Raw genomic sequence first — 11,950 nt, forward strand, 5'->3', positions numbered from 1 at the left:
CAACTAAGAATAAGGTGGATATTTCTTTATTCTCCACCAAAGTCGGGAGGTATCAAGCGACTGAAATTCAATAAAAATAAGGAAAATATTCAAAACAAAACACAACAAAAAAAATTTGAATCAGCTTTAGATTTAGGCTACTTAAATTACTAAATTATTGCATCAGACAAGATGACAAAGCGCCATTTCCGGCTGCCATCTTTTTTTCGGGTTCATGCTGTAACAGCTATTTTGACAACTTTATAACTATTTAAATCAGAATATCTGTCATTAAAATCGACTAGTACTCCTTTAATGTATAGTTATGTGCATAAAGGTAAGTGGCGTCAAGTAGTACCAAGTTTTTTAGTTTGGAATCATGATATTTTGATATTTCAAAGCAAGCTATTGTTAGCTTTATTAGCTTACTTAAACCGTTAGTTCGAGCAAGCTAACTTAACTTACTTCAACGCCTAAATATGATTTTGAGAAAGAGCAGACCTTTGTGCGGGCTTAAACTCAAATAAAACATATTGTAAACTTTAAAAATGTATGTTAGAAAAGTCAGCAAAAGGTTTACAGTGTTGTAGGATTTTAGGAAAGCGCCTGGTGCATGTAGTTTTTACGCTCATCCATTGTGAATGACGAGTGGAGTCGTTTAATGGCGCAGATATCTCATAGGAAACTGTTGTTATTTTGGGGATTGGGGTTATGAATAATTTATTTCTTATGCCGTGTTATGTGTTAATTTTTAGACACACGGGTAAGCCTGTAGTGTCATAATGTGTTGTTTAGGGACTGAAATCCCACACCATATTTTAGTTTTAGCCTAGACACAAAGGCAGCCAGGATCCAAACTTCCGTGTGACTCCACACCCTGTTTTCCGGGGAGCCGGTTGAGATCCAGCCCTTCAACACGCTGCTCTCTTACGTCCCGTCCGTGAGCAGTGAGCTGGCCGCGGCGGAGATTTCTCCTTTGGTCGGATCTTATCTTTTTTTACAAACTGTGGTCTTTCGCTGTCGTTTTACGCGCTTGGCACAAACCGGAGTAGTTAAGTCGGCACGTTGGTGCTCAGTCGCTCGCAAATCTTTTCGCCTCTGCGCTGCGCCTCCGTGGCAATGGATTGATTTCAGTGTTTTTTTCTCCGACCTCTGCCTCGACCAAGTTGAGAAAACAGTCTCTCTAACCTGCGGCTCTCTCTTTCCAGCTACATGTTTCATCCGGCTAGTTTTAAAAGTACCTGGCTCCGGATGTTTCTGCACATTTTAGGACTTTGAACTTTTTTTCTCCCCCCTTGTGCATTCACAGGAGGTGGCCGGGGATTGTAAGGATTTCTTTTTTGGAAGCTTCTCCTGGGTTCCTGAAGCCTGCAAAGATTTATTTGTGAAAAGTGATGGCCGAGCGGGGAGCTCTGTCGCTCCTCTCTCTCCTCTGTCTCACCTTTCTCTTCTACACGGAGACCAACGCGGCAAAGCATGTCGACAAAGGTAAAATCATTGAATACACTGCCAGTTGTTGTGTTGAATTGTGTGCTTCTTTACGGCGTAATGGAGGAAACTTACCTGCATATAGTTGGTGAGGGAGAAGGGAAACACGGAATGAAAGCTGTTGGCTTTGGAATCAGACATGGAGCTAGGAATGTAATACTGCTGGCTTTAAGTCAGCCACTGTTGCACCATTTGGGTAACTTTAAAAGTAGGCTGCTTTATCATAACAGGCACACCGTTTACTCAAAGACCAGCCCTGTTTGAAGCAGTAAAGCAACATGCTTTTCACACTGTGTCCTTTTGTCTGCACAGAGGCTGTGGCAGTTTCACTGTTTGTCTTTCAAATGATGCATACTAATGCTGGAGTTGTTTCACAAACATGTGCAGGTGGATTGAAAAAAAAAGCTACAATAATACATTTTTGTTAAAATGAGATCATGCAGCTATTATGAGAATGCAAGAGATTACAGTAAGTTTAATATGGGAGAAAAAACACACTATGCAAAGACTCATTAGTGCTCACTGTCAGGTAATAAGCCAGCATCATCAGTCCAGCAGACATCTCATTACCTGGGCGTCAATACATGTTTAGCTGATGGATAAACAGAACCCAATTCATTTGCTTCTGTTAATTGTTTTGAAGTGAGGGCAATGCACTACTGTGTTGTGAAGCTCATTTTCTGCCTTATTCTAACTCTGTGAGAAATTTCAGTGAGGTGATCCCTGATACAAGAGGTATTGATTTGAATCTACATGGTTTACTGAAATACACACTCAAAGCCATGAGTGTTTGAGATAAAGAGGAGATTCATGTGAAGAAAGTCTTCCCAGCTCTTATCACACACCCTATCGTGACAGGGCCATATCTTTATCATTTAAGCTGTTAAGATGCTATCAAACAAAGCAGCATGTGGTTTGGAAAAATTGTGAATAAAATTCACTCTAGTGCATGGCCCAGATTTTTCCACCCCATCATTCATGTGATAGGCAAACTATTTGTGTCAGTGTGGTGTGTGTTAAAAACTTGAAAGCTGCTTGTTTATGTTGCTACTTACAAAGAAAGATGAATGTGCAAAGCAGACAGCCGGCCTTGGAGTGACAGGCCTGTGCTAGCTGTTTGCGTGTGGAGCCTGATGAAAGACCCTCTCCTGCATGAAAAGCGCTCTGCAGTGGTGGAAGGGGAGATAGAGAGGGAGAGAGAGAGAAAGAGAGAGAGAGGGAAGAAAAAGCCCCTCCTTGGCTTTGCTGGAGATCAGTACAAAAGAGAGATGGGGGTAGGGTGAAACAAGCCGACTGTCTGGAAAGTAATAAAACCAGGAGATTAAGGGGACCAGGGAGTTCCTTTGGGAGCTTTGATTGATTCCAGAGAATTGGAAGGGGACCCACACGCAGAGAGAGTCTCAAATTACTAATTGTGGGGTCCCCTTCCCTGAAAATATCTGTTTATTCAAAACACATTTCTCTGAGGTCCTTGCTGTGGCCAGAACTTATCAAAGTTGGCAGAGTTGAAGCCCAAACTGAGTTTCTTTCTGTCTCATCGGGGACAGATATGATAGATAGTCTCACTTTTTCTGAGTTTTACTTTGAAATAACCTTTCAAAGTTCAGCCTTATTTACCAGTTCCTCCTGCAGCTCCTCAAAGTTGTTAGAACTTTTAAAAAAACCTCAATAGTTTGTCTTTTGTAAACAAGTCCCTGTTAGAGGAGTGTAAAATCCATTTAGACCCTATCTTATCTCTGTAATCCTGCTAGGAGGGGATTGTGTGCTGATTGTCTCCCAGTGGACAATGCAAATAACTTGTGGAAGTGTGTAAACATTTCAGCCACTTTCTGCCCTGTAAGACCACTCACCAGGTTTTTATCCCCACAGACCACCTCAGATGCAACATTACCCAGACTTCATAAACAAACTGTTGTTTTCTTTGGCACATTTAAGGTCTTCTCTGTGGACTCTGCTGCTAAGAACACACTTTACCACCCTTGTGTTGTTGTGTTTGGAAATGCCTGGTGGTCTTACATCCCAGTTTGTGGGGAAAGCTGTAGGAGGGCTTTACTTGGATCTCATTCATCCTGAACTTAGAGCACAGTACAGTCGTGACCTTCATAATCTGAATGCCACATAAACAAAGTTTCTGTTGAAGCTTTTTAAGTTCATAACTTTATCTTCAGCTCACAGTAGTTGGATCTTTTCTACATGAATGCCTCATGTTGTGTTGAGCCATCATGCAGAGTCACCTGCTGTCTCTGTCGTATACATTATTCTGTGTACTGATCATTTATTTATGGGCTCCAATCGCTCATGAAATCCTAATGACCTCCATCCATGAGAGACGGATAATTGCACACTTGCTCAAGTGTTTGATTCATATGCCTCACTAATGAAAACCTTCCCCATTAGGAAATGCTACTGATCTGCCATGGCCACTGATCTGGAGGCTTACTTTGTTGCTGTTCATAGTAATAGATCTCTCTGCTAGGTCAGTAGAGGAAGAGCTTGGCTGAAAAATAATTAATTGTTTGTGCCTTTTGCTGTTTGCTTCCCAGCCCTCAAATCACTCGTCCTGGGTTATTGGGGGTTAAAATGACTGCAATTATTGAAATGATTTGCCCCAACAGACACAGCAGTTTGTCGCTAGTAATTGGCAGGCTAAAGACGGATCAATATCCTCTGAATAGATGGCGTGACATCTGCTGGTGCATCTTTTGGGTGCTTTGGGTTCAGTGTAATCACCTGCTTTCAGCTTGTAGGCTTCAGTCGACTTTTATTGTAACCAGTGGCAGTATTGGCTTTTGTCATCTGAAGAGATACTTCAGTTTTTTTGTTATCATTTGTATAGCTAGGGTTTAACCAATTTATACGGTGTTGGAAAGCTGTGGATTTATAGATAAGTGAAAATACAGCAAGGCCTCCATCACTCGTAGCACACAAACACTGCAAGCCTTGAAAATCATCCTATATGCCCTATTTAAACAGTATCTGCTCTGACTCACGTTTGACATTTGAATCCAGTTTTTCACTTACATTTGATAAAGATTAAACATGCTGTTTGACTGGCTTTAAAAGCCTATTGTTTTTGAGGTATAGACTGGCTGGTTTCTGGTGGTAAAGACATGGTTGTTTTCAGTTTAGAGAAGCCAAGGGTCATGGTTTAAAAGCCAGAAAGGATCAGGGAAAAGTCCGTGGCTTCTGCTGACCCCCCTCCTAAGATGAAATTGCCTCCATCAGAGCTGCTTCTAAGGAAACAGGCCTTAAGTGTGATTTTCTTCTCTCTCCACTGCAGCTTGAAAGTCAGCTTCTCCTGCTCATCTGATTCTAGTGATACTCAGTCAGAAGCCTAGATATACTTTCATAGGCTGCTTTCAGTTAAATGCACATTTTTCCTTTTTTGGAAACGAGTCTGGATATTTCTCGATATACTTTATATTTCTACCTCCTTTCATCATACAACAAACTAATTAACAGTATATTGCATTGGAGGTTGGTTTATTTGATGTTATATAGCCATTTTTCATAGCTACCTATTCAAGGATAATGAAATTACTTTCTCTATTAATTCCAAGCCTCAAGATGCCCCTCTTTATATCTTTTTCTATCTTGAAGAGAGCACAGATTATATGTCATGAATGTGCCCACACCCTTGTATTTTGTTTCTGTAAAGATCCCCTTTTCTTTTTCCAATTCAGATTTTATTTTTAAAAAGTATGCAGCATTCTTGACACAAATATAGAACAGTACATTCATAGAATATGGGTAAGTTATTCTAACCTGACACACCAGATAGACTTTCATATATCTACTGCATGGACATATTTCACATTCATCTGGGAAAGCTTCCATAGAAAGCTTTTGGGAGAGGCAGGACTTTAAAAAAATTCCCTGAATGTGATTGGAGGAATGTTCTGTCAGCCACTTTTATAACAGATCAATCAGTGTGACAAGTGAAGGTTGTGTTTATGCGCTTATCCTGAGCAGGCAGGCTACCGCTGCCCTAGTTATGAATGGTGGAGTTCTCTGTGAATAGATTCATGCTAAGGCCGGTCAGGAGACGTGCACAAAAGTCTTATCTTCCAAGACAAGCTTTCTTTTTGACTCTTAGTTCTTGTTTCAATGGAAAATATGGCCCAGTTCCGGTTAAACTGCAGCTTTCCTACAGCTACATCTGAGCTGTTAGCTACCGCCACAGCAGCCATAGGATACACTGGCAGACCCCACCCGTAGTAATCACAGATCAATCTGGAAACAGGCTGGGAGAAGAACAAAAACATCCTTTTTGTCATGAAAAGCTTTCAGCGTGGCTCTCTTCTCACAAAACCGGCACTGTGGCTACATCCGAGCTAATCACTCCACTAGCAGCCATTGCATACAACCACTCTCAGTACAGCTAACCACCACAACGTAACTGTCTCAAACTCTTGCCAAAGCAGGTCGGCAGAAAAGCTTAAATATCTTTTCCATTGTGAAAAGCCTCAAGTGTTATTTTTCTTGTTATTTCATTCAGAAATGTGGTCCAATTCTGATAAAAATTGCTATCATGTCGTGGCAGCCATTGCAATTGGCTTGTACAACTAAACCCCGCCCATGACTTCTGCTTTGTTCTCCTCAGATCCCGCTGATTAGTCCTAACAGTGTGCTATTCGGCACAGATGGTGTAGATTGGAGCTTTTCAAGATGCCTTGGCCACTCAAACCATCACGTAACTTCAGCTATATTTTTGTAACATGTAGCAAGAACTGACCCTAGAACTGACCCTAGAACTGACCCTAGAACTGATCCTAGAACCTCCAGCTTTCATTCTTCCTAACATTTGCTCATATGATGAAGTCTTGATCATTTCATCTGTCCTTCTGCTGTGGAGCATTTTTCTGTTAAATCCAACTTTTAAATACTATTGATAGGCATTTTAGGTACTTATCTTTTCACCAAGCAGATGCTGGATGACACCAATCTAAGCTCTTAGAATTTTCTATAATGGATGCACCATGGTGCAATCCCATATTATGTGTAAGTATGTACATAAAAAACCCTGTTCTTTAAAAAAAAAAAAACTAAGATTTGGTTGGATTCATAATCTAAGCACGTTAAATGGATTTTTATGTTAATAGTAGCAGCTATATGGCTAAATGTCTCATTTGTAGAGAGGACAAGATCATTTTCCCTAAAAGAAATGATGACCAGCATAAGAATTAGTCTGACTGAATTGAGCATATGACTATAATTGCTCAATCAGGTTGAGCATTTACTGTATGTATTGCAAAAGTTAACTCCTGGAATTAGCCAATGAATGTGTCAGAAGAAAGCAGTAATATTAGTTTCCTTTTAGTATTCATGAAGAGTGCAAGCAAACTTCTCTTTCTTTCAAACACTGGTAATTATGGGATTTCCAGTAACTTGAACCGAGCTATTTTATGTTAAAACGTTCCACATTTGTAGCTGCAGTATCAGTTTCATCAGGGCATTTTTTGTGCTCTTTAAGAATAAAGCCTTTTCTCTTCCACTAATCAATTATCTGGGGGGGACCCTGCTCCCTGGTCAAAGGAAAACCTTTTCTTTTATGTTGTGCGAAAGGGGAATAGATATAGTTGTTGTCCTGAACCATCAGTTCTCTGTACTTTGAAAGCCAGTCTTTTCCGTGTTACGATTGTTCAATTCACAGAAAGCAGCCCACTTCAAGTGAACTCTTTCTTAAAAGCTGAACTTCTTGGCTTCAGAGGTGTTCCTGCTGTGACTAAAACAATGTCGGACACAGCACCTTTCCAATCCGTCTGCTGTGTGTTTCTTTGTGTCTGCTGCTGCCCCTTTCATGTCCAAACAAAATACAAAAAAGCCTAAAAAACTTACTTTGAGTTTAAAAGAAGTTGAATAGTGTCGAGAGGCCATAAAGCTGTCCGTGCTTCTCTGTTTGATGACTCCTTTGAGACTGTCTAACAACCCGAGGGGCATTACATCAACGATATTTTACCTTTTGCCTGAGACATGGCTGGAAACATGCCCGCCTTGCTGACTTCTGTGTTTCCTCTGGCATTATTTCTGAAAATAGAACACAATGCAAAATGTTTAATTCACAGTGGTACTGGCTTGCTCTAAAGGTTTCCCTGTTCTGCTGTGATTGAATGATACTCATGCTTAATGACCTCTGGGACAGTGCAGTCTTCAGTATCCATGGGGCTATTGCACATACTGTCAGTATGAGAAAAGAACACAAAGACTGGACTGAAACTATTGCTACATGTCAAAAAGAATCTACTCTGGCATCATGGCCACTGTGCTGCTATTTGTACTTAAGTAATAAGGCATCTTTGCAGGAGGAACAAACAGCAGATTGGTTTTGTTATACTATACAACACTGATACTCGATATGTGGCTCTTTAGTGATGACTTGTGGCTCTTTTATGTCTTAATTTGAAGTATTATTCCCCCAGAAACACTAAATAAAGGAAAACTTTGACCTCAGAAATTATCCAATGCAAGTCACACTAATCAGTTTGTTTCCCACGATTATATAGTTGGCTTTACTGTCAACTTTTAAATTTGTCTGTAAATTTCCATTGCCCTTATTTTCAATTTCTTGCCACTTTTAATCAATTTTTACTGCTTAAGTCCACTTTAGTCACTTCTTTTTGCAACTTTTTTGCCTACTCTTTTATCCTGCTTTTTTACTATTTGCATTTTTTTCCCATTTTTGCCACTTTTGGCCCATTTAAAGCTGCCTTTTTTAATTAAATCCCACTTTTTCCCAAATTGTTGTCACTCTTTGCTGTTTTTTGCCCATTCTCCAATCTTTTGCTGCCTTTTGCTCATTTAAGTCACTTTCCACTAATTTTTTTGTTAATTACCATTTTTGCCACCTGCAATACATTTTTGTCACTTCTCACCCAAATTTCACCACTTTCTGCTCTTTTTTTGGCACTTTTCTGCTTCAGTTTCATCACTTTTCACTCAGTAATAGGTATTTTATGCCGATTTTGCCCCTTTTCACCCTTTTTTTGCTGCTTTTTGACCATATTGCCCCCTTTAACTTATCTTAATTGCCACTTTAACCTATTTTTGCTGCTTTTCACTGCTTAGATTGTGGCTCTTGCAAAGGTATTTTTCAACAATTTGGCTCTTTGGTTGAGCATGGTTAAGTAACACTGCTATAGAATATAGGATTTTGTTAAATGGATTAAGTATAATTGCAGCAGTAAATGTTAGTGTCTGTTTCTGTTGCACACCAAAACAAGAGAGAGGTTATTTTTACATGCAAGTAGTAGTCCCAGTGTTTGCTGAAGCTTCTACTAGAGCTGACAGAAAGACTTGGGAGGATGTCTGGATAGCAATTGTAGCCTTTTAGCATGACTCTGTAATATTTATATTTCATCAGACTACAGTCACAGTTGGTCATGTTTTACAGGACAGCATGGCATCCTAACTGCAAACTGAAAAAAAGACGGTAGCCTAGCTTCTGCTTTTCACTGTGTGCCTCTTGTGACTGTAGCATGCCAGAGCCAAATGACTGTGTGTTTATAGAATTTAGATTTTAAGTGTTCTGCATGCAATGAAGATTTTTGGGAGGCCTGTATTTTCCCTGAAAATTCCCCTTAAACTTTTACTGTTTTGGTTGTGCCCTGCTACTGTCATGGTGTCTCCCATCAGTGGTGGCAGCTGCTCCAGATTATGACGCATGCAAGCTGTGCTTGTCAGATGAGCCAGGACTAATGAGTGCAAGGCTCTGTTATACACGGTACTGGTTTTACAGCCCTGTGGGGCATATATCATACTTTGCTTAATAAAAGAAGCCCATTCATTTTTGTGATTTCTCGTTTTTAAACCCTCTCAGTGTTTCATTGAACAAGAAAAATCAAGGCTGACTTGACATTTTTGGTAAGCAGTTGAGGGACAAAGCTGGCTTTATTTCCTACATTCTTTACATGAAACGGTTCTATTACATGGGCGAAACCTCGAATGAAAATTGACAGTGTTGACTTAGTTATCTGGGGGAAATCTCTGATATGAGATCTATACCCAGTAAGACATACACCCTTTCCATCAATCAAACAAAAAAGTATGCAGGCTCTCTTGTGGGATTTTTCTGTATAGAAAAAGAACATTTCTACTGAAGAATGATGAACCTGAAGACACAGTCATTTGAAGAAAATTGTCGAGAGGAAGGCTGCAAAAGCAAAATCATTGAACAACTCAGGTGTAATAACTTGACCTGGAAGCAGGCACGCTTTAGAGGACAGCCATACAGATCAAACCCATCAGAGTAAGAAGCACAATCAGAGACTACAGCCTTCAACTTGGAAACTGCTTGCCTATTCAGTTGCTCTTTTAAAGATTTTTTTTAAGATATAATTGGATAAAATTATGTTAAATGCAGTTGAAAGTGTTGGATTTTGTCTCTGGCAGCAGCTCTTTCTATAAATCAAGATAAGCTGATATCCTCAGATTGAATAAGAGCCTTCATTGTGTTGTATTGTACCTGCTGGCTTTGACATCCTGCAGCTTTCAGACATGATTTTGTTCCCTGCCTCTTTGTGGAGGACATCCTGAGTACCATCAAATAGCCTTCAAGCCTTCTCAGTGGTTTACATCAGTGTGTAGCGCTGCTGTTAAATAGTATGTGCTTCAAAGAAAATACAGGCAACAATAATCAATGCAACTTTTCCAATATAATGATTTTTGTTCATCCTAATTGTCTGGTATGGATGGTACAGTTTGACTCCTGTTATCTCCAGCCCAGATTTGTTTCTTTAGGTGCTCAGGCTGTGGCTGAACTTGCCCATTGTATCTTGCCTCAAATAACATTATCATCTTCACTGTAACTGGCATATTACCAGGATTCAGGTCACCAGCATGTGAATATGGGACAGATCTTATATACATAGCCATAAAGTATCAATAACCTGAGTGCACACAGAGCCTCTGAGCCTTCATTGAGTCAAAGGAACTTTTCATGTGCTGAAAGGGTGTGGGGGCAGTCAGTCACAGAGAGAGGATTGTGAGTCTCGCTCAAGCGAGCTGGCTGCCATCATCTTGTGCCTTGCTGTGTCTCTTGGCAGCTGAAGACCTGGTGGGATGAGTGTGTACGTTTGGGTGGGTGTTTGTATAGGCGTGTGCCACCCATCTGGGCTTGAACAGCTGTTTTATCAACAAGGTTCAGAGAGTTCCCTGACATGAACTCACTCTCATCAGCAAGTGTTTATGTACTTTCACAGAGAGATGGAGACATTAGGTCGGTTCAATTTAGCCTTGAGGTTATTCTGTAAAGCAGCTAGCAACCTTGGTGTCATTGATTGAGTCTTGTGTGGTCAGAACATATTCGGAGAAGCACAAAGCGTGGAAAGTGTGTTGATTTGTGAAGTCTTTATATACCTTAAGACAAATTACAGCTTTGAGCACAGCTGTGAACTGCATGGTGTTTTGCAGTTGTCTGGTTTTGGTTTGGTTTGATTCTTGCTGAATTAAAATCTGATGTTTTCCATTAGAAAATATTGATATGTGCACTGGCAAGCCTTGCTTGAAATTTTTTCACAACACTTTACTTTTTCAGATGCTTGTTCAAACCAAGTCAACACCAGAGCTCAGCTCCAGCCAGGATTTCTAATCATGTTTTAATAGATTATGAGCTTCTACAACTTCGTGAGTTGTATGAGAACTGTTCTGTTCAAGTCGTAATATTTCTCCATAGTTTCTTCATCTGTTTCACAGTCCAAGGACTGAATTGCTTAGGCAGCAATCTGGAAATCTGTAGAAACCACTTTAGTTATATGGCACTGTAGACAGTGAGTTCAAACTTTAGCAAAAATAGAAGAAGGAGTCATTTTTTTGTCCTACATGCAGTACTTTTCCATGGCACTGTCTCAGCTTGCAAAGCACGGCAGAGCTCTGGATTGTTGAGTCTCAGACTTCTAAGTTTAAACAGTTTAGGATTTAGAGTTAAGACCAGCATTGGCTCTGTTTTAGTCATGTATATATCAGCAAGTCTTGAGGGCTTCCCAGTCAACCTCCCAGGTTTTATTTTGATGTCACCTGCTCCATGGTGACCCCTGGAAAAATTCTCCAGGTATTAACTGATGTTTCTGCTGCTAAATCCGAGTTGAAACGAGTCTTTGAAAAGTTGAGCACAAGATAGAGGCTCCTTTGTGCCGCTGGGAGCTCCCTTCTGGCATGGGGCTCCACTGACTGTGCTGCTCTGACTTCCCACCGTGTTATTGGAGCCAGTTTCTCCTCAACTCTGAGCTCATCTGAAGTTAACGGAGGTCAAGAGAAGCAGCTGAAATGGTGAAATTACTGCTTAAAGCCCTTTTTAATGCACTGCTCATGATGTAATGGAAGTTGCTGTCTTTTTTGACTGGGCTTTCTTGGACCTTCACAGTTGAATGAATGCATTCCTCAGCAGCTCTCACTTCAAATACGACGGGCTTTTCCTGCTTTCATATAAAAATACACAGCTTTTACACAAAATAACCTGAAGCTTGGCAAGAGAAAATGCTAATTGCTC

General features: G+C 40.3%; 1 protein-coding gene across 14 annotated transcripts in view; it reads left to right on the forward strand.

Moving 5' to 3' along the window:
* Nucleotides 1-217: 217 nt before the first annotated feature.
* Nucleotides 218-11,950, forward strand: part of neo1a (neogenin 1a) — a 246,610-nt gene continuing 234,877 nt past the window's right edge. For 13 of the 14 annotated variants that reach the window (XM_041787345.1, XM_041787315.1, XM_041787363.1 and 10 more), the window contains exon 1: nucleotides 914-1,467. In XM_041787345.1, the coding sequence (XP_041643279.1) occupies nucleotides 1,374-1,467 (94 nt within the window). In that variant the 5' untranslated portion in view covers nucleotides 914-1,373. Of the gene's footprint in view, nucleotides 317-913; nucleotides 1,468-11,950 lie in introns of those variants that run through there. The other variant, XM_041787290.1, reaches the window with a different exon arrangement.

The sequence above is a fragment of the Cheilinus undulatus genome, linkage group 1 (genome assembly GCF_018320785.1).
Source record: "Cheilinus undulatus linkage group 1, ASM1832078v1, whole genome shotgun sequence".
Lineage (NCBI taxonomy): Eukaryota > Metazoa > Chordata > Actinopteri > Labriformes > Labridae > Cheilinus > Cheilinus undulatus.